General features: G+C 52.6%; 2 protein-coding genes across 6 annotated transcripts; one reads left to right on the forward strand and one right to left on the reverse strand.

The window, feature by feature from the left end:
• Positions 1-1018: 1018 nt before the first annotated feature.
• On the forward strand, positions 1019-6492 carry PLSCR3 (phospholipid scramblase 3). Of its 4 annotated transcripts, none has more exons than XM_024565144.3 (8): positions 1019-1123; positions 1338-1519; positions 1796-2031; positions 2127-2169; positions 2271-2491; positions 2743-2904; positions 5441-5602; positions 5777-6492. In XM_024565144.3, exons 2-8 carry the CDS (start codon positions 1513-1515, stop codon positions 5831-5833), a joined length of 888 nt encoding a protein of 295 aa, XP_024420912.1. In that variant the 5' UTR covers positions 1019-1123; positions 1338-1512; the 3' UTR covers positions 5834-6492. The 4 variants fall into 4 exon arrangements, with proteins under 4 accessions (XP_024420912.1, XP_045054872.1, XP_024420911.1 ...); XM_045198937.3 differs by having other exon boundaries at positions 1098-1123; positions 1218-1519; XM_024565143.3 differs by lacking the exon at positions 1019-1123 and having other exon boundaries at positions 1130-1519.
• On the reverse strand, positions 6444-18389 carry TNK1 (tyrosine kinase non receptor 1). Of its 2 annotated transcripts, XM_024565148.3 has the most exons (13): positions 18315-18389; positions 16468-16632; positions 16224-16294; positions 15912-16103; positions 15635-15790; positions 15233-15516; positions 14705-14978; positions 8961-9055; positions 8475-8639; positions 8150-8229; positions 7496-7776; positions 7318-7413; positions 6444-7233 (listed from the first exon to the last, which is right to left on the reverse strand). In XM_024565148.3, the coding sequence occupies exons 2-13, from the start codon at positions 16628-16630 to the stop codon at positions 7120-7122; spliced, it is 1971 nt and encodes a 656-aa protein (XP_024420916.2). In that variant the 5' UTR covers positions 16631-16632; positions 18315-18389; the 3' UTR covers positions 6444-7119. The 2 variants fall into 2 exon arrangements, with proteins under 2 accessions (XP_024420916.2, XP_045054871.2); XM_045198936.2 differs by lacking the exon at positions 8475-8639.
• Positions 18390-22092: the final 3703 nt, after the last annotated feature.

A 22092-nucleotide genomic window follows, 5' to 3' on the forward strand; every position in this document is an offset into this window, starting at 1 on the left:
ATTCCCTCACAGGAAGGGAATTGAACCAGTGACCTTTTGCTTTGTGGGATGATGCCCAACCAACTGAGCCACATGGGTCAGGGCCCCAAAGAAGTTCCGTATTGTCTAAATATCTCCAAAATCTGCCACTTCAGTCTGTCTGCCCCAGCCACTCTCTCCCCCATACTACTGCCAACAACCCAGCCTGGGTGCCCCCATTGTTCTCCACATTGCAGTTTTAATGGTGTTTCTAAAACAAAATTTGACCTTAAACTTTTCTTAATTACATATTGTCTTAAAAATCTTTCGGTGGGCTCCCTGATGCCCTTGGGACCAAGTCCCAACTCCAACATGCCATCTATGCGCATAAGCTGCCCTGCCTCTCTAAACTCATCTCTTGCCATTCAGCCTTTAGGTCCCCAAGGCACAGGACTCCCTCACACCTGGAGCCTCTGCCTAGGACCTAAAAGAAGGGACTCCTTTTGGGGGAAGCCTTTTCTGTTAACTGTGCTGCCTCTTCTGGTCTCCCTGAATCTAACATCCTGCACACTCACTACTGACACTATGTGACTGCCTGTCACTGGAGTGGCCTGGCACGCCCGAAGTAAGTACTGTCATTGCAAGGTATCTGTGTGGGTCACTGCAGCGTCAGGGAGAAGAGACAGCGAGGGAGTTCCAGGGAGGTAGAAAGGGAGCCAAGAACTAATTCTAGAGTCCAATGAATGAATGTGAAGGGTGTTCCGCTGCGTCAGCGAGGCCCGAATCGCCCTTGGGAGAAGGAGCCTGGGGTCCCGAGCAGTGCCGACTGCCCTCGCTTTCTATCAAGGGGCGTTGAGCACTGAGCGCACGCAGACGTGGCGGGGCTAGCAGGGAAAGGTCTGAGCCGCCTGCCCTCCCCGGGAGAGCTTCCTCTCTGGCCTTCGGCAGTCAAACGGAAGAGGCGGGGACGCCAACCAAGCACAAGACCCCGCGCTCCCGGGTCCACCGCCAGGCAGGAGAGCCGGCATCCTTTCTGCGCAAGCGCGGCTACCAGGCCAGGGGCGGGACCTAGACAGTCGAGGGGGCGGGGTCATATCTGGGCCCGCCTCCACTAGCTCTTGTGAGCCTCCGAGCGCTGGGCACCCCACTACTCTAGGGGCTTCAGGTGAGCTGCGGGGCGCAGAAGGGTCAGGACGCCTCCCTCGAGGTCGGGCCGTCGGTCTGATTGTGGGTCCATCTGTCCTGCCGTTTGCCAACAGCCGCCTCCGCGGAGAATGGGAGAACAAAGGGAGGGGGCGGTTCTGGAAACCCCAGAGGGAATCCAGGGTCCCAGGTACTCTGCCCCGCCTGCTGACACTTTCGGTTTCTCCCCGAGTCAGAGAGGCGCCGCCCAAAAGACCCTGGGTGGGCGCCGGGCGCAGCTGTCTCTTCGCGTTTTCCTGTCCGTCTTTGTGTCTGTCTCTGTGTCTGTCTGGCTGTCTCCGAGCTTGCCTCCACTTCTAGAACTAAGCGCTTCCGGGACACCCACAACCCACGAACCCTCATCCCTTTCCAATGGCAGGTAAGTGGACGCAAGGCTGAGGGTCTCCGTTATCCCCTCCCCACGGACTTGGGAGCTGGGTGTCGAACGCATCCTCTGGGAATGTGCTCGGACTAGCTGGGTGGGGCCCCTCCCTTCCTCCCAGGAAGCCTCCGCCCTGCTCCTCCGCCCCACCTTTTTCAGTCTGTTCTCACCACATTCCACCCCCCCCTCCCGCAGCCTCGTGGTCTCCCACGGGCTAAAGGGAAGGGGATGTGGCCACAGGTCCCTTTCTTATCTACCCTTGTTCCCCCACAGGATACTTGCCCCCCAAAGGCTACACCCCTTCGCCCCCTCCTCCCTACCCTGTGAATGCTGGGTACCCAGAGGCAGCACAGCATCCTGGGCCAGGGCAGGCGCCATTGCCCACCCACGTGCCTGCCCCTGCTCCTGGCTTCGCTCTCTTCCCCTCGCCTGGCCCCAGTGCCCCGGGGCCTGCTGCCCCCCTCTTGCCACTGCCCGGGGTGCCTTCTGGCCTCGAATTCTTGGTGCAGGTGAGTAGGAGGTGGGGAGGGAGGAGCGACAGGGAGGCGACGAAAGCGTGCAGGCCTGCCAGCTGAGGTGGGCGCGGCCCTCACTCTCTTTCCAGATTGATCAGATCTTGATTCACCAGAAGGCTGAACGAGTGGAAAGTGAGTGGAAGGACGAGTAGGTTGGGCCTTGTGACGGGGGCAGAGATAGTGGGCTCTTGGGCAGGTGCTGGTGCCTGAGCCTCCCTGTCACCCCCTGGCAGCTCTCCTAGGCTGGGAGACAAGTAACCGGTATGAACTGCGCTCAGGGGCCGGACAGCCCCTGGGTCAGGCGGCTGAAGAGAGCAACTGCTGTGCCCGTCTGTGCTGTGGCGCCCGCCGGCCCCTTCGTGTCCGTATGGTGGACTCCGGGGACAGAGAGGTGCTGCGCCTGCTCCGCCCACTCCACTGTGGCTGCAGCTGCTGTCCCTGTGGCCTCCAGGAGGTGGGCGGAGAGGGATGGGTCAGGGAGAGGTTCGGGTAGGGGGCAGGCAGTAATGCAGAGGACCAATGATGGAGCATCAGGAGAGTGAGGCATGGGAGTGAACAGGCGGCATCGGAGGTCTAGTGATGGGGGTAACAGGTGGTCTACTGAAAGAGATCTTTTGAGAATAAACAGGAGACAGAGCTGGAATGGTGAGAGCTTGGACCAGGGTGCCCTGACTCAGCAGTAACCCTCTCTGCCTCCCACTTCAGATGGAAGTACAGTCTCCACCCGGCACCACCATTGGCCACGTGCTACAGACCTGGCATCCCTTCCTCCCCAAGTTCTCCATCCAGGATGCAGATCGCCATACGGTCCTGCGAGTGGTGGGGCCCTGCTCGACCTGTGGTTGCGGCACAGACACCAACTTTGAGGTATCAGGAATAAGGGGAAATTCCTGGGAACTTCATAAGTCAAGATGGCAGCTTCTTCCAGGCAGGATGGCCAACACTAATAAGGTCAAGACACCCAGCTCATCAATCCAAATGTACTGTGACTCCTACCACATTTCCAGCGTTCCTCCATTCAGAAATAGGATGGCTCCATGGTGTTATGAAAACATGACAAAGAGGGTTGCATCTTGATTGTTAAATGTTAATTGTTACCTGCAGCCCTGTGTTGGGAGGAGGGGGGCATAATCTAAGGCCAGGCTGGATTTAGGGTGAAGGATGATTGTTGGGTCTGCTGTGGGCTGGACCACTGTGGCTGCTGTCCATGAGTCTGTGAGCTCAGGTCCTGGAGCAAGCACCAATTTAATCTATTAACATCCTCTGGCTTGCTTGCCAATCTAGAACTCCAAATGGCCCCTCCAACCTGGAATCCAGGTGATATCCTTCACACCATGCATTCCTGTCACCAGCGCAGAGCTTGGAGAACTCAAGTGGTGACAGTTTCAGGGTGAGGCCTGGGAAGCACCTTTACTTCTCAAAGACAAAGGCACTTAACAGACCCTTGAATTCTTTAAGGGATGATTACCTATGCAGATAAGGGAGAAACAACAGGTATAATCCAATGGACTTTCCAAGGCATCTGATGAGGTGTCCTACCTACGGTTACTTTTAAAAATTGAGTCACCTTGCCCTGGCCAGGTGGCTCAGTTGGTTGGAGTGTCCTCTCGTGTACCAAAAGGTTGTGTGTTCGATCCCTGGTCAGGGCATGTACAGTAGAAAATGGATCCATGTAAATGTTTCTCTTTCTCCCCCTCCCCCCTTCCTCTTTGTTTAAAATCAGTAAACACATCTTTCGGTGAGGATTAAAAAAACCCAGCTGAGCCCTGACTGGTGTGGCTCAGCTGGTGGGCACTATCCCACAAAGCAAAGTTCGCCGGTTCAGTTCTTGGTCTGGGCACATGCCTGGGTTGTGGGTTCCGTCGCCGACTGGGGCGTGTGCGAGGGGCAGATGATTCATGTTTCTCACACTGAGGCTTCTCTCCCTCTCCTTCTCCCTCCTCCTCTCTCTAAAAATAAATAAATAAAATATTTTTTAAAAATTGAGTCTCCTTAGCAGCTGAGGGGAGATTCTAATAGGTACTGGTTGGGAAAGAGATAACTTGGTGACTTCTATTTTTTTTAAATATTTTTTTATTTTTAGAGAGAGGAAGGGAGGGAGAAAGAGAGGGAGAGAAATGTCAATGTGTGGTCGCCTCTCACGTACCCATCACTGGGGACCTGGCCCACAACCCAGGCATGTGCCCTCAGTGGGAATTGAACCAGCATCCCTTTGGTTTGTAGGCCAGTACTCAATCCACTGAGCCACACCAGCCAGGGCCTACTCGGTGACTTCTAAATGGGAATGTGTAGACTGTGGGGTTCTCATAGGGCCAGTCTCCCTTGTACATAATTATGGATGGTCCATATTTGGGACTGTGCTCTTGGGACCACAGGGTTGCCTGGGAGAGAGCCTGCCCAGCTTGGGACTAGTCTGCAGGTGTAGGACAGTGGTGTGGGACAGTGAGGGAAGGGGTTGGGAAGGACATAGAAGGAAATCACACTAGTTCTAGTCACTGGAGAATGAACATAGAAAAAGCACCAGGGAGTCACTGTGATCACCACCTACGTCAGCAGGGACTATTGACGCTGGGCCCAGAGAGTTCAGTGGAAAGCCCCTTGCACATGCCCCTACCAGGGACAGAACCCACAACCCAGGTATGTGCCCAGATCAAGAACTGAACTGGTGACCTTTTGCTTTGCGGGACAGTGCCCAACCAGCTGAGCCACACTGGTCAGGGCTCAATTTGTTTTTTTAACCCTCATCCAAGGACATGTTTATTGATTTTAGAGGGAGAGAAAGGGAGAAAGAGAGAGAGAAACGAACTCCTGGGGGCTGCTTACTGCTGCCCTCTCCCCCCAAAAGGTGGGCTTGGATCCCCTGTAGTGGGGAGGCCTGCATGTGTGCTGGACAGAGCCCTCCTTCCTTTCCAGAGGAAAGGCACCTCTTTGGGTAGACACAGCCTTCTTGGAGCTGGTTAGCTGATAGGGTGCAGCCAGGGTTTTAGCAGCCTCCCTTGCCCTCTTGTTCAAGCTACTCTGTGCAGGGCACAAACTGTACGAAATGTGGGTGGCAGGGATGTTGGCAATGGAAACAAACCTAGCAACCAGCCACACACTAAGGAGATAAGACAGCTGTGCTTCCATTTCTCTCACCACTGATGTTCAGTTGCCATGTTGGCCCTTCAAGAGGAACAGATCTAAGTCTGAATCCTCATTTTTGCTATATACTCACAGTGTGTCCAAAGGTGACTCAGTTTCCCCAGAAGACACATGGAAACCCAAGGCTGTTGGGAGGACTCACTGAGCGTAGAGCCAGCACAGTTCATACAGGGCGACAGTGGGTGTGAGATTGGAGACAGGCGAGCGCAGTTGCATCTACCCCAGCTGGGTCTCGTCTTCTTCCCTCTCTCCCTCCTGACAGGTGAAGACCCTGGATGAGTCCCGCAGTGTTGGCCGCATCAGCAAGCAGTGGGGGGGGCTGCTCCAAGAAGCCCTCACGGATGCAGATGACTTTGGCTTGCAGTTCCCACTGGATCTGGATGTGAAAGTGAAGGCTGTACTGCTGGGAGCCACATTCCTCATTGTGAGTTGGCTGCCCCTCCTTTGCTCCCACTGGAGGCTTTTTGCACTTCCTGGCCTCCTGCTAGGAGAGGCTTAGGGACAGCCTTTATGGGGGGTTGTAGCTCCAGACCTGGGTTGTGGTAGCTGAGCCAGGCTGGCCCAGCCTCATCTCCTGCTGACGGTACCCTCCCCTCAGGACTACATGTTCTTCGAGAAGCGAGGAGGCACTGGGCCCTCTGCCATCACCAGTTAGACGTCACCTCAGGGTGAGGAGACTATCACCATAACCAGAATCCAAGATGGTCACCTGGCCTGGCCTGGCCCCTCCTCAGAGGCAGCCCCTTTCCTCCATATACACTACAGGGGACAAACAGGGATGCCTAAGAGGCTAGGGGCCATGGTGCCCCACCCCTACCCTATTCCCCTGGCCTCCTTCGCCTGTGGCCCCCACAGAAGGGTATGTATGAGAGCCCTTTCCCCGCTACCTCTCACCACTGTCCCTGGCAATCCCTCAGCACGAGGCATACCGGCATATTGGCTTTCGGACTTTCCCTCCTCACTTCATCCCACCCACTTCCAGGGCCTCTGCTCTGGTTTGTGGAATCCAGGGCTCTGGGGTTTCACAAAGGAAGCTGGGGTGGGGAGAGTCAGCAGCACCAAAGATGGCTGATATGGCCACCCTTCTCTGTGTCAGCTCGACCACCATGGCGCTCAGAGGGGGTCCCCACATCCCTAGCAACAGCTCTAGGGCCTAGGCCCCAGTGCCGACCTCCTCTTCCCTGTGGGCCTTTCTCATAGCTGGTGCTTGCTGCAGCTTCCTGTGCCTTACTCAACCACCCCTCCTTCCCTGTTCCTACAAAAGAGGCTGCATCTTTGTATGTTATATTCATATAAACTTTGAAACTTTTTGGATACCGGAAGATGTATGTAATGGGAGAGGGTAGAAGAAAGAGCTGGTGGGGAAAAAACAAAGGGAAATGTGGCAGCTGGGCAGGGTGGGGGCTGCCCGTCTCGTGACCCGTGCTGCCAGGATCAAGCGTCAGTGAGTCCAAAGGAGCAACTTTCATCACCCATGATGCCCCCGGCACAAGCCAAGGCAGTGTGGGCCATGTGCCCCCAAGTTCGTATGGCTGCTTCCATCCTCCAAGGTGGCCCACTGTGGTGGCTGATGGCAGTTCAGGATGGCTGTTCCCCTGGTTCCGTATAGCCACTTAATCATTTTCTGTAGCAAGCAGAAGCTTCCAATGGATATGGTGTGTAGCGGCTCTGTTCCTCCAAGTCCTCCTCTTGGTTGGAAACATGGTGGGCAGGTGAACCAGATCCTTCTATGATTCAGCCAAGGGAACTTGAGCCTTCAGAGGCCAAAGGTAGGAGGAAACACTTGTCAGGGCCAGACCCTGGGCTCCTCCTGTACCTGCCCATAGCAGGCTCTCTTCAGGTGGGAAAGTATGCCCTTTCAGGACCTTGTTCTGGTTCTGCTTGGTCCGACACAGTCAGGCCCTTGGTGCATCCTGGTGTCCATGTCTAAGGGAGCGGAGCTCAGGACCGAGCCAGGACATAGCGACTGGCTGCTGATAGGTCCCACTGGTAATGCTCCAAGATGCGCCGGCAGTCGGCTCTGGACCGGCTACTCAGGTGGAAGAGCTGGTCTACCTGTGGAAACAGGAGGGAGGGCAGCTGACTGCCAGAGAACAGGGACAGGAGAGGTGGGAACCCAAGAGAAGGGTCTGGCTTTACCTTAAGGTTCTGGATGGCAGAAACTACATCTCCCCCAGTGGCTCTTAGTGCCACTTGGCACTCCTGGTGGGTGACTCCATGTACACTCAGCTCCACCTGCAGGGGACAAAGCCTCACTTAGGCTCCTACCCAAGCCTGTAACCCCTTATGGACACCAGGCCACTCAGGGAGACCTCACCTCCATAACCCTCTTCTGCAACTTGGGATCGGGAACAGTGGCTTTGCTGGCTCTGGGCGCTTCCAAGGGGTGATTGTGCAGTGGTTTTCTTTTGGGCCTAGAAGGCCGCTCCCTGGGGGGCTGGCTGAGCTGAAAAGAGCTGGAGGCAAAGGGAGGGCGGGGTGGCAGGCCTGGGGGTCCCTGGGGTACATCTCTGGCATGTCGAAGTTCCGGGGGGCTCGAACCACCCCCTGTCGGGCAGGGGCGCAGGGACAGAACAGATTCCAGACTCTTGGAAATGCCTGCACAGTTTAGAGAAAAAAAAAAAAAACTTGAGAGGAAGCCCAGATGCTGGATCCTGTCTTCTTCCCATTTTCTGTCTGCTATCCTCAGGTGGTCTTTGTGTTAGGTGGGGCAATAAGACAGGTGTGCAGAACAGACACCCAAGCCTAGGCTTGAGGACCCAAAGAACTGAGTGCATGGGAAGATGCTGTTCAGTGGAGAAGGCAGATCTTTAAGTATAGCTGGGATGGATGTCAACAAGCAGAATGAGTGGGGGGGAGGAAGTCACGTGGAGAAATCATAGATATAAAGGCATGGATTCAGAGCAGGGGGCAGAACTGGAGGGTTGTTCTTGATCTCAGAGAACCTGGGGCCCTGCCTCCCATCAGTCACCTTTTATCCTCTGCAGGGGCATGTTCCTTCTCTGACCCTTTGCTGGAGGTAGCTCCTGAAGCTTTGCCTTTGGTCTGACCCTGTTGGAGAGTGATCAAGTTCATTGTCCACCCCAGCCCCCCCAACACACATATCAATGTCCCCTCCCAAAGAATCTCTGGGGCTCCCTGGCTGACTGAGACCCAGAGTGGAAGCTCCACCTGGAAGGCAAGTCCAGCCTCCTAGCTTTTCCCTGGACCCACCCGAAGTTTCCCTTCCAGAGCAGTTGCTGAACTTGGTTGCTTCCCCCAGCACAGCTCTGTCCCCCATTCTTTCAGGTCCTCACCCATCTGTGCTTCCTCGGCTTTGCTCTCCCCAGGCAGGGGATCCTCTATGGACGGGACAGGTGGCTGGGGAGCCCCTCAAGTCTGCCAGTGTCACTGCTGAGGCTGGGAAGCTGCCCACTTTCAATGTGCGACCGTTCTGGCCCTTCCAGGTTGTGGAGCTGGGGCTGTGGGAAGAGGCACTGGTGATAGGGGTGAGAGCAAGGGGGAATGGAGGCTGGGCTCCCACTCGCATTCAGCTCAGAAGCTGTGCGCCATGGAGCTGCATCTGCCTGGAGGAAGGAAAGCCTTTTTCTCCCTAACACAATAGGTCTCTATGGGCCTGTGGTGGCTCCAGCCTGGAGGCCAGGCCTGGTGGAGTTCTCAGGGCCCAATGAGGAGAGGTGGGAATGAATCAGAGGGTCAGAGCTGACGGAGCTGGGAGAAGCAGAGAAGGAAGCAGGGTCAGGCAGGTTGGGAGGATTCATAGGGAACATGAGGGCCCTCACCTGCCCTCGATGATAGTGATGGGATCTCCAGGCTCCATCCTCAGAGCACCTGGCTCCGTGACATCCCTCACGCAATGTCCCTCAGGAGGCCAGGCCTGTAGAGACAGGAGGAAAGGGTGGCTGCACTCATGGCCTGAGTCAGAAGGGTATCATGGAGCAGGGGAGAAAGGAGACTCCTCTTTATGCACCCACCAATCAAACCCACAGTGTGTCCTCTGTCCTGGGCCCAAGATGGCACTGTCCCTGTCCCCCAGTTGTAGTCCAGTTAGTGGGGGCAGACCTGGATTCCATGCCAAGCTGAACATAGTCCAGGGGTCAGAGAGCAACAAAAGGGGCGGGGGGTCTGTCTCTTCTTAGGGAGATCAAGCGGAGCATTATCCTACACGCTGCTTTTATGCCATACCCAGGCCCATCACATCCACCTCCCAAGCACCTCTGGAAGTGTTCCGTTTCTCCCCAGCTCCACTGTCTTGACCCTCACCCAGACCTTTTCATATCACTTCTACCTCACGGCCATTGTCTCCTACCTGGTCTTCCCGTCTTCAGTATCACCCCTTTAGTCCATTCCTGCACCAAGCCAGAGTGATGCAGCATGTAAAGTTGCCTTGTTACTTCCCTGCTCAAAACTCTTCCATGGCTCCCAAGTGCCCTCAGAGTAAAGACTAAATTTTAACAGTAGAGTGTAGGCTTCCAGTCAAGACGGCAGCATAGGTAAATGCAGTACCTGCATCCTCCCACAACCACATCAAAAATACAACTAAACTACAGAACAACCATCATTCAGTACCACCTGAAATCTAGCTGAGTGCAAGTCCTACAACTAAGGATATAAAGAAGAAGCCACATTGAGACTGGTAGAAGGAGCAAAGAAGTGGAATGGGCTGGCCCCACTCCCATGTAAGGCAAATAAAAATTGGGGGGATATCTTGGCTGGAGTTCCCCCTTGTGGAGCAAGTGCTCCCAGCTCCACACCAGGCCTCCCACCTCAGGATTCTAGTGCCAGGAAGAGAAGTCCCCATACCTTCTGGCTGTAAAAACCAGCAGGGATTATGGCTCGGTGAGATGGAGGACCTCTGGAGTTCCAGGCAGTTCCTCTTAAAGGGCCCATGCACAGACTTACTTGGAGTCACGCACTTTGAGCTCCAGCACTGGAGTAGCAGCTTGAAAAACACCAGGGACATACAGGGAAGGAATGAAGTGTCTGACATCAGCACAAGAGCTAGAGGGGCAGCTTTCTCCCGGATAGAAGTACTAGAAGAGGCCATTGTTCCTTTTCTGAGCCCTTCCCCAACAGACCTGGCAGGAGGTTGCTACATAAGAGTCTCCTTCAACCTGGCTACTACTGTTCGCCCTGCCCTGGTGATTTCTTGAGATCATGCCCCATCATCTTTTGGGCCCACTCAAGTTGTTTCCAGTGGCTTATCCATACAAAAGGCCTGTCTTAGCTCATGCTTCAGACTTTCCTAAAATCTCTCAAACAAGCAACGTCTGACCTTGGCATGCCCCGTACCTCTCATTAAGTGGCCCCAGGCCCAGCACAGGTGGCAGCTGGCCTTGATTTGTAGCGTGGCCTCTCCTGGGCATCTCCAAACCAAGAACAAGTAGCAGCCATCTACAGATCCCTTTGTAGCTCATGCCAGGTGGCCTTGGGCAGAACACAAGCAGTGGCTGACTTTGGCCTGCACCTCCTGGGAGGCCCCAGAGCCAGCACAACTGGTTTATAGCTTCAGCCCATTTTGAGGCACTACCCAACCACCTCCATAAGTGACACTCAAGGGGCAGACTCAGGGGGCACCAGAGCCCCACTGAATTAAGTCCTGATCTGTGGGGTGGACCCCTGCATAGCTGATCCTCCATGGTGGTTGCAGCCAGTCCTTGCAGTTGATTGACGTGGGGGTAAATTCTTTCAACAGATATCAAACCTCAACTACAGCACACACAGGAAAGGGTGGGCACACCTGGAATGCCCAGCTCAGGTGAACGGGGAGGCTGTGCCACTGGACCCTACAGGGAACCTACTACATTAGGCCACTCTATCAAGCCTCAGAGATGCAGCAGTTCTGCCTAACACACAGAAACAAACACAGGAGGCTGCCAAAATGAGGAGACAAGGAAACGTGGCCCAAATGAAAGAACAGAACAAAACTCCAGAGAAAGAACTAAACACAATGGAGACAAGGAATCTAGTAGATGCAGAGTTCTAGACACTGTTAATAAGGATGCTCAATGAACTTAGGGAAAGAACAGATGAACTTAGAGAACACTTCATAACAGCATAACAACATAAAAAAAAGGGCACGGAAACTGTAAAAAAGAACCAGTCAAAAAGAAGGATACACTAACTGAAATGAAGAATAACTTATAGGGAATCAAAGGTAGAGTAGAGGAAGCCAAGGATCAAAACAGTGACTTGGAATATAAGGAAGCAAAAAAGACCTAATCAGAACAGCAGAAAGAGCCCCACACATCTTCGTCATGGATTAGCCTCCCATGCTCTCCTCTGCAGATGGGCTCCATGGCCTAGCACCCCCATTCCTGCTAACCATGATCACACACTGAGGCCCATGAGGAGTAGCTGCCAAGGTTTGTACCAGTCCACAAGCAAGAGCATAGAAGCCATCCCCTCTAGTGCCTCGATCATGGCTACCAACAACTATTACTGGTGCTGCCTGTGCTCCACTTTTAGTAACAGCTCCTGTGGAAGTGCCAAGTACCATGGGGAAGACATCCCCCACCACCCCGGCCTCCCCAAGGCTGACCTAGGTCACTGGTCGGTGAGCTTCTTTTTTGAGAAGTCCACTCTCCTGCTCATGGCCACAGTATTTGAATCCCCAAAGCACTTGAAATCTCCCTAGGGCTCCAGCAGCATGATCACCTGTGACCTGGCTTGGGAAGCCATCTGACAGTCAGCCTGGCAAAGTCAACCCTGGGCCTCCACCTGAGTGGCCACCACCATCCACCAGACTTCCAGAGGCACTAGGCTCTTTTGAGCCCCTCTCCATACCCCTCCTTCTCAACCCCCTACCCCCTCCTTACCCCACCCCATAGTCTCGGCAGGCTGCAGCAAGCAGAAGCAGTTGGGTATTTTTATATCAAAACAGCAAAACACCAAAAAGGAAGTCATGAGAACCCTGCTCTTTACTACCTAAGCCACACATGAGCCTTTCTAACAGCATAGCTGTGTGCCTTCCACCAAGTGGAAAATAAACAACAAGCAGCCAGCAGCATCCCTGATGGTGCTCCTGAGTTGTGTGAAAGAAAAGAAAAGAAAAGAAAGAAAGAAAAGAAGGAAGGAAGGAAGAGAGGGAGGAAGAGAGAAAGAAAAAAGAAAAGAAAAGAAAAGAAACAAGAATCAAAGAAAGTGAGGATAAGGATAGTGTGAAGAGCCTCTGGGACACCTTCAAGCATACCTACATTCACATCATGGGGGTGCCAGAAGGAGAAGAGAGAGAGCAAGAAATTGAAAACCTATTTTAAAAAATAATGAGGAAAAACTTCCCTAACCTGGTGAAGGAAATAGACATACAAGTCCAGGAAGCACAGAGAATCCCAAACAACATGAACCCAAAGAGGCCCACACCAAGACACATCATAATTAAAATGCAAGCCCTGACCAGTGTGGCTCAGTTGGTTTGGCATTATCCAGCAAAACGAAAGGTTGCTGCTTTGATTCCCAGTCAGGGCACATGCCTAGGTTGCAGGTTTGTTCCCTGGTCTGTGTATGTACGAGAGGCAACCAATTGATGTTTCTCTCCCCTTCTCTCTCCCTCCTTTCTCCTATCTCTAAAAATAAATAAATAAATAATTAATTAATTAAAATGCAAAAGGTTAAAGACAAAGAGAGAATTTTAAAAGCAGCAAGAGAAAAACAGTTAGTTAGCTACAAAGGAGTTCCCATAAGACTGTCAGCTGATTTCTCAACATAAACTTTGCAGGCTGGAAGGGATTGGCAAAAAATACTCAAAGTGATGAAAAGTAAGGACCTACAAGCAAGATTACTGTACCCAGCAAAGCTATCATTTAGAATGGAAGTACATATAAAGAGCTTCATGGACAAAAAAAAAAAAAAAAGCTAAAGGAGTTCATCACTACCAAACCAGCATTACATGAAATATTAAAGAGTCTTCTTGAAGAAGGAGAATAAGATTTAAAAAATAAGAACAATAACCATGGCTGGTGTGGCTCAGTAGATTGAGCACCAGCCTACAAACCAAATGGTTGCAGGCCAGGTCCCCAGTGGGGGACACATGAGAGGCAAACACATTGGTGTTTTTCTCCCTCTTTCTCCCTTACCCTCTGTCTAAAAATAAGTAAATAAAATCTTAAAAAAATTTTTTTTAATAAAATAAGAACAATAAATATGTATCTACCAATATTTGAATCTAAAAAACAGTAAATAAATAAGCAAAACGGAAACAGACTAACATGCATAGAACATTTTGAAGGCTGCCAGATGGGAGGGGGCTTGGGGGGTTGGGATTTGGGTGGGAAAGGTGAAGGGATTAAAGAAGTACAAATTGGGCCCTGGCTAATGTGGCTCAGCAGACTGGGTGCTGGCCTGCGAACCAAAGGGTCACCAGTTCAATCCCCAGTCAGGGCACATGCCTGAATTGCAGGCCAGATCCCCAGGGGGATCATGTGAGAGGCAACCATATATTGGTGTTTCTCTCTCCCTTCCCTTCTCTCTAAAAATAAATCATAAAATTTTAAAATCTTTTTTAAAAAGTACAAATTGATAGCAATGGAAGGGTCATGGGGGTATAAAGTACCACATAGGGAATGTGGTCAATAATATTCCAATAACTAGCAGGGGTGTCCAACCCATGGCCCATGGGCCGCATGCAGCCCAGGATGGCTATGAACGCATCCCAACACAAAATCGTAAATTTACTTAAAACCTGTTTTTTGCTCATCAGTTTTTGTTAGTGTTTGTAAATTTAATGTGTGGCCCAGAGCCGCCAAAATGTTGGACACCCCTGAGTCAGATGGGTATGAGATTTATTGGGATGATCACTTAGTAAGTTATATAATGTCTAATCACTGGGGTGTACTCCTGAAACTAATATAATATTGTATGTCAACTGTATTGAAAAATAAAAAACGATTTTTAAAAAGTTTCGAAAAAACAAAAACAAAAACAGTGGAGTACAGTGCTTTAGGGAAAATAGGTCTGAAGTCAGATAGACTGGTTCAGATCCCAACTGTTCCTCTGAGGCAAGTCGCCTAAACTGTCTGTGCCTCAACTGCACCGTCCGTAAAGTTAAGATAACAATCACCTTGTTGGGTTGTTGTGAGGATTAAATGAGTGAACATGCATAAGACACTTAGTACAGTATCTTGCACAGATCAAGTGCTCTATATGTTAACTCTGGTTATTTATCATGCCTTACAAATACCTCCATGGGGCAGCTCTTGGGCACCTCCACTGCCTTTGTTACCTGTACTTACCCCTCCCACGCTGAAACGCTCCTCTGCCTGTCAAACACCCACTGCAAACTACTGTACTGCTTTCTGCTCTGTACTCCTCCTTCTCTGGCCCAGCTTCAGCCCAAAGCCCTTCAGCCTGCATCTGTGTAGCCCCAAACTGCTCCCCGGACACTTAGCATCCTGCAGGTAGGGACTGAATCTGTTCTGTCCTGGACCCAAGCCCAGGAGTCAGTATTGTTAATCTTGTGCATGGAACCCTGGGAGAGAAGATGGGGGGAAGAGAGACTGAGTGTATCTGGGGAGGCAAGGGTTCCCACCTCTTGGATCAGTTCCTCCAGGCAAGAGAAGCTAGGCCGATCAGCAGGGTGGAGGGCCCAGCAGTTCAAGGCGAGGGTGTAGAGGGCCCTGGAGCAGAGAGGAGGCCTAGGCAGCCGGGCTTGATCCTTCTCCAGCCGCTGCAGGATGAGGTAGGGCGGGACCCAGGCCCAGGGCTCCTTGCCCCCAGAGAACATCTCCCACAGCGTCACCCCAAACATCCACACGTCGGAGGCAGAAGAGAAGGCCCCCTGGCGAAGGCTCTCTGGAGCACACCTGTGGAAGTGGAGCTGAAGGGGGCTGGATCTGTGCCCCTCGGAGGTCCCACCTGACACTGAACATGGCCCCTATGCTCCCATTGTCCTCAGAAGTCCTCCTTTCCAAGCCCTTCCAGACCCACGGACTCCTCTGGGCCCAGTCTCCCTCAGAGGATCAGTTTCCTCCGCACTACTCTTCAGCTAGCTGCTGCAGGTCAGATCCTCACCCCTGGACCGGCTTCCGAGACCTACGCCCCTGGGCCCAACCCTCACCAAGCATAGGGGATGGGGCGGGGCCCGTCCATAACGTAACGGCCCGGGGCGCCGCCCAGCGGCCGCACCAGCCCGAAGTCGGCCACCTTGATTGTGCACGGTGAAGTCAGCAGCAAGTTGCGTGTAGCGAGGTCGCGGTGCACCAGTCCGCGGGCCCCCAGGTACACCATGGCCCCCGCCAACTGACGCAGGAAGAGGCAGAGCAGGACCACAGGCAGCGGGGGTGTAGGGGCCGGCGCGGTCAAGCGCGCGTGCAGGGAGCCCAGCGGAGCCAGCTCCATCACCTGCAGGAGCACAGCGCCTCATGAGCGATGGCCTGGTCCCGTGGGCCTCTGGCCACCCACTTTCCTGTCTCATTTCAGCCCCGGGGCTGTCCCCGGAGCCAGGGTCAGGCCTTCTCACCATTTGCAGAGGCTGGCCCAGTACAAGCCCGTGCAGATGCAGCAAGTGTGGGTGCTCCAAGTTCATCATGACAGACACCTCTCGAAGGAAGTCCCTCAGCTCTGTGCCCACTGGGCCTTTGGGAGCCACCCGGAGGGACTTGATAGCCACTGGGACCTGGGGGGGGGGGGGTGGTGAGGCACCATCAGGTACCCTAGGGAACAGCTATCCCAAGGTCAGGGCAGAGCTCGCAGCTGGCCAAGGTACCCAGAATGAAGTAGGCTCCCTGAATACTCACACTCTGACCACTAGGCAGTGTCCACAGCCCTCGGTGCACCACACCAAAGCAGCCGGAGCCCAGCAGCTCCCCCCTGCTCACAGCACCATCTGGGATCAGACACTTTAGGCCCCCCTCTGGCTCAGGGAAGAATGGAGGGCTGTCTGAGGGTGGGGTGGTCTCCTTCTGCTCAGGGGCAGACCCCCCAGGGATCTGAAACAGTGGTGAGAAATCAAGTGTGTGGAACCCTGCATACCTCTACCACTTAGCCCAGCCCATTCCCCAGCCTAAGCTGGCCCTTTAAACCTCTCACCCCCACCCCTAAACACACACCTTATAGACCGAGTTCTTAGGCTTGTTTCTGGAACGGTGCCTCTTCACAGCTTCAGCCAGTCTGCGCTGGGCTGGGGGAGGCAAGAATTAGAGGGCTGGAGTAGTATGAGGGGAGGGGTGGAAACAATGCAAGGGATTTAAAGGCAAGAAGAGGGCTGGTGTGTGGAAGGGGAATGGGGGAGGCGTGTAGCAACTAACAGGTTGGAGGAGGAGAGACTAGGGCCTTGGGACAGGAGTCCCTCACCAGGCCTGCCCATGCCAATGTTGTCCAGGTCCTCAGGTCTCACAAAGTCGAAGTGCTCTGGCCGGGTAACATTCAGCTCCTCAAGTATGGATGGGTAGAACTGGGCCAGCTGGACGTCCTGGAGTAGCCTCAGCAGCCACAGGGAACCTGCCTCTGGGAGCATGTCTGGAGAAAGAACTCCGACTCCTCAGGATAATGGTATACTCTCCTCTAGACAAGTAGCCAGGGTAGGTACCTGAGATACTCAGATACCAGAGATGTGATCCCCAGTTCTCCACTCAACCATCAGAAACACTCAGGTAGAAAGAGAGACACATCAGAGAGAGCCAGGTATCCTGCCACTTTCAAGAGGAATGCTCCCCATACCCAAGCCCGAGTTCCTCTACCCCCTTCACCACTGAGAAACCCACCTCCTTCACACCTGTGATTTTAGCACCATAGACTTCAGGTATGTTGCCCTGCTCACTCTTCTTTTAAACAAATATTTTATTTATTTATTTTTAGAGAGAAGGGAGGGAGGGAGAAAGCAAGGGAGTAAAACATCAATGTGTGGTTGTCTCTCATGCGCCCCCCACTGGGCACTTGGCCAGAAACCCAGGCATGTGCCCTGACTGGGAATCACACTGGCGACCCCTTGATTTGTAGATGGGGGCTCAATCCACTGAGCCACACCAGCCAGGGCCCCTGCTCACTATTGAGATATTACAGCACAATGCCCTGGGTGTACTCTTAGGACACCCAGAGACACTGCCCTTTCGGACCTGAGATACCCCACTGCACACACTCACACACACCTGTGACACTTCATATACATGTGGGGCATTTTGACCTACCACATATATACCAGAGATGCCCAGATATGCTAACTACACCATACCTCCGACATACAGATACACACATACGTGTGTGCGCATAGCACAAAGGCACACTGCCTCCCACACCTAAATACACTGCTGCACACACACACACACTGACACGTACAGATATGCTGCAAAAGATGCTTGAGACACCCAGATGTGTCCTCTCACTTCTGAGATGGCCCGGTGTGCTGCCATAAAACACCCGGCTTACTGCCACGTACCCTCCTACGTACCTGTACTTGAGACAGGGCAGTTTACTGCCCTCTAAATACATCGCCCCATGGGTCTGAGACACCAAGGTCCACATAAACACACACAGCACGGGAGACACTGGGGAACAGCGTGCACATACACCTGGGTTCTGCAGGCACACTTCCCCCTCAAACCAGAGACGGTCAGGTCACTGCCTCTTCTACACAGGAGGCAGCAACATTTGAAATCAAATCAGGCATCTGTGGTTTAAGGTCAGGTACTGCCCAGAGTCATCTCAAGTCCAGATAGGGAGCCCTGCCTGCCTGCACACCTGAGTCACTCAGTCTAACTTAGCTTCAAGGCAACTCCACCCGCCTTTATGAAATAAGGCTCCAGGCGCTCTGGGTGGCAGCTGCCTGCAGAACCTGCAGGAACTCTTCCTTACACACACCTGGATTCTACCTCCCCTCCCCCCACGTTTAGGTAAGCCTGGAGAAAGCGGAGGACCACAAGCTGGGGCCCATTTGGAAACACGGAGGTGAGCGAGGAACTGGGCACTAGCAGGGACAGGGGAGGAGAAAGCCCAGGACCCTGGGCTGCCGCGACCGCTTGCGAAGTGGGAAGAGGAAAGCACGCGAAGGGGGACAGGAGGAAAAACTCCCGCAGAAGGAAAGGACGGAGGAGGGGAGGGCAGAAGAAGGGAGGATGGGGCAGACAGGTTCGGCCCCGCGGAGGCACCCCAAGCGATGGCTTCTCAGCCCCAGCCCCGGCGCTCCAGCTTCCCAGGACCCTCACCTGGCAAAGGCGGAAGCGGTGGCTATGGGGCCTCCTGAGCTGCCAGGACTAAATCCCGAGAAGGGCGGGACCTAAGGCCCGTGAAGGGTGCGACCTGGCAGCTGGCCCGAGTTGGCCAGCGCCGCGCCCCCAGTCCCCCAGTGAGCAATGGTGAGGGTTGCAAGGGCGGTTGTCGGCCTCTCCCTCTCCCAGGTCAGACGCTGAGCAATCTCCCTTCTCCTGTCCTTTACTTGCCTTCCTTCACACTCTCTCCACCTTCTCCCCCTCTTTCCAACCTTCTTCAAAGAACTTTTCACCGCTCCCCAGAATTTCTCCTCTGTCCTGTCCCCCACACCCCCTCTGGCCAAATCCTCACCCCTCTCACCAGAGCCCCACCCTTTAAGTGAATAAGCATCTGATAGCGCTATCCTGCCCGGGCACTAGGAAGATAAGGCTAAACAGGCCTTAGTCCCTGGCCCCTGGAGCTTCCCAGCACTCTAATGGAGGAAAGCTGGCAGCACAGGATGTTCTGAAACGAAGCCAGGGCAAAGAAGTGCTGATGATGGTACAGAAAGTCAACCCTCTTCTAGACAGAGTCCAAGATTCAAGCCATTTTCCTTTTCCCAGCTCTGAAGTTCAAGGACCTCTTGGGGAGCTCCCCAGAGTGAAGCCCAAGGGAGGTCTTGTATGTGTGTGTATTGGGGTGGAGACAGAGCTTCTCAGGGGCTCCTCAGCCCCATCCCAGCTTGGTACCTAGTCTTGTGATCAAAGGCAGGACTCCAGCCCTGGCCAGTGGCTCAGTTCCTTGGAGCGTCGTCCCCTATACCAAAACAGGTTGCGGGTTAGTCCTAGTCAGGGCACATAACTGTGTTTGGGATTCGATCCCCTGTTGGGGTGTGTACGGACTGACGTTTCCTTCTCACATAGATGTTACTCTCTCTCTCTCCCCCACTTCCTCTCTCTCTAAATCAATATGTATACCCTCAGGTGAAGATTAAAAAAAAGTAAAAGGCTACTCCATGCATCAGGGCACCCCTCCCCAGCGCAGGCACCTCCTGGTCTCATTCTGGTATAACCTCCCTCTCCCCCTGCTGTCTCTGCTGATCCCAGGGCTCCGTGCACTGCTACTTGGCCTGTGGCTGCAGGGACACAGTCCAGGACTTTGATGAAGGCTCTGAGGAGGAACATGCTCTCTTCCTTTCCCTTAGGGGTTCTTGGGAAGCCACTAGTCTTAGGACATCTTCTCTGTCTCCTATCCGAAGGCAGGATTTGTTAGCGTAGCAGCTATTGTCCTCAAAATCCCTTGGAAGGGAAAGCCCCACCCCATCTTGCTACACCTGGGATCTTCCAGCATTGATGGGAAAATTTTTAATAGTTCACAGTTCTACCTGTATGGTCTTCTTGCCAATTCTCTTCCCTCCAACCAGGCCAGCTCATCCCACTGTAATTGCTCCCTCCATATCTGTCATCCCTGATATACTGCGGGTTCCAGAAGGTAGGGGCTGAGTCTATCTTATTCATCTTGTGTTCTAGGGACCTGGGACAGTGTAGGCATATAATAGGTGTGATGAATATTTGGAAGAAGTCTGCTTACTGTAATTGTTATTCCTTTGTAGCTGATCTCTTTTCTCCCTGCTTTTAGAATGATATCAGTGTTTTGTAGTTCTATTACAGAGAATCTAGGCATGGATTTTCTATTTATTCCTCTCAGTATGTTGTGTTTCCTATATCTATGAATTTACATCTTTCATCAACTTTGGAAAATTCTCAGTGAGTATCTCTTCAGCTATTCTTTTCTCCATTTTTTGTGTTCTTTCCTTTGGGGACTCTGATTAGAAGTATGCTAGACCTTTTCATTCTGTCCTCCGTGTCTTTTAACCACTCTTCCATGTTTTCCATTCTTTTTGGCTCCATGATGCAATCCCGGTAACTCTTCAGCTCTATCTTCTAGTTCACCAATTCTCTCTTTGGCTATGTCGGATGTGCTGTTTAATCCACACACTGTGGGGTGGTTTTGTTGGTGTCTGGGGTTTTTTTTGGCCATTGTTATAGTCATATGAACATTGCTTTCTGTGATCACAGTACTTTATTGAGGTATAACTTCCATTCAGTAACACATACAGATTTAACTGTATAGATCAAAGCACTTCAAGAAATGTACACATCTATGAATGCAGATAAAGACCCAGGAAGCCCAGAAAGTTACCTTGTGCCCATTTGCAGTCAATCCCATTCCCCAGAAGCAACTACTGTTCTGATTTCTAAAACCCATAGATCACTTTTGCCTGCTCTTGATCTTATCAATGGAGTTAGTGTGTATTATTCGCATTTAGCTTCTTTCATTCAATACATTTAAAAAATTTTTTTACTTTATTTTTATTGTTGACACTATTACAGATATTTCCATTTCCCCCCCTTCACCCACCTCCATCCAGTCTCTGCTCTCCCTTCTCTCTGGCCATCAGCACACTGCTGTCTGTGTCTGTGGGCTGTGCATGTATGTTCTTTGGCTACTCCCTTCACCTTCTTCTATCCAGTCCCCCTGCGCCCTCCCCTCTGACAACTGTCAGTCTGTTCTATGTGTCCATGTCTTTGTTTCTATTTTATCAGCTTTACTCCACACATTTTTGAGATTCATCGTGGTGTTATACAATTTCCTGGTGTGAAACACAATGGCTCCATAAGCTTATTCAAGGAAGAGCATGTGAAACCTGATTTTCCTCAGAATGTCAAGGGTCCCCTGGGAGCTGAATGAACACATGAGTGTAGAGCACATGGGGAGTGCAGAGCACATGGGGAGTGCAGAGCACATGGGCAGATGCATCCAGGAAGGTTGGCAATAGCCAGACTAGGCATCAGTTTACCCTTCTTCCAGCAAGCTTTCACTGTGCCAGGTTCTGGGGACTCTGGTGAACAAGCATACCTGCCCTGGTGGGATTCATTCTACGGGGCCTTGCAGAACATGGTCAGGAGCTTGGGCCTTACCCAATGGCTCTGGGAGCCACTGAAGTGTTTCAAACAGGGAATGACAGAACCAGCCTTCTGTAGAAAGAGACTGGGCAAAGCTGAGAGAAGAAGAAACAGGAAGCTCGAGAAAGAGCCTCTTACCATTGTTTCAGAGGAGAGAGACTGGCCCTGCCTACACCTTGGCTATGAGATGGAGAAGAGGCTGATGATGGGCCATTGTCAGGACTCCTGGCCTTGATCCTCCCCATCCCAGCAGGAAGTCAGAGGTAGAGGCTCAGCCCCACCTTTGTCTTTGGCTTGGCAAAAAAAAAAAAAAAAAAAAAAAAAACCCAAAACAAACAAACAGGTAGTCAGAGGCCTGTTGACTCCTCCCTTCTCCCTATTCATTTCTTACTTTTGGAGTTAAAACTCCTCTCATCCCCACCTGTGCCCATACCCAGGGAGCACAGCCTGACCATCCTGACCATCCTCAGGGAGCACCTCCTTCAGGCTGAGATGCACACTTAAACCTGGAGGCCAGACCAGGCCCCACTTCCTCCATCTGCCTTTCCCCAACCTCTGCCTTGCCCTGTAGGCTCTGTATCCGAGAAGGGTGAGCACATTCACACCACTGGGGCCAAGTCTTTCCTCACAGGGCAGAGATCCAGGAGGATAAGCAGAGAGGGCACCTCAATGGCCTCTCCCGCCCCTGCCTTGGGTTTGGCCTTGGTGTGGGACCCATCCCTCTGTAGAAACCTCTCTGCTTCTTGTGGGAACCACATTAGTGCCCCCTTAGCATCACTTCTGCTCTGATCTCTGAGATCTCTGGGCTCTTTCCCTTCTACTTCTCCTA

This window comes from Desmodus rotundus, chromosome 9 (assembly GCF_022682495.2).
Source record: "Desmodus rotundus isolate HL8 chromosome 9, HLdesRot8A.1, whole genome shotgun sequence".
Classification (NCBI taxonomy): domain Eukaryota; kingdom Metazoa; phylum Chordata; class Mammalia; order Chiroptera; family Phyllostomidae; genus Desmodus; species Desmodus rotundus.

Coding starts and splice junctions, on each gene's coding strand:
- PLSCR3 (XM_024565144.3), top strand. Junction 2,492..2,742: donor GTCCCTGTGGCCTCCAGGAG/GTGGGCGGAGAG, acceptor CTCCCACTTCAG/ATGGAAGTACAGTCTCCACC. Junction 5,603..5,776: donor TGGGAGCCACATTCCTCATT/GTGAGTTGGCTG, acceptor CCCTCCCCTCAG/GACTACATGTTCTTCGAGAA.
- TNK1 (XM_024565148.3), bottom strand. CDS start 16,630: ATGCTCCCAGAGGCAGGTTCCCTGTGGCTGCTGAGGCTACTCCAGGAC. Junction 14,979..15,232: donor CGCCCCATCCCCTATGCTTG/GTGAGGGTTGGG, acceptor CCACTTCCACAG/GTGTGCTCCAGAGAGCCTTC. Junction 7,414..7,495: donor TGCAGAAGAGGGTTATGGAG/GTGAGGTCTCCC, acceptor TGTCCCCTGCAG/GTGGAGCTGAGTGTACATGG.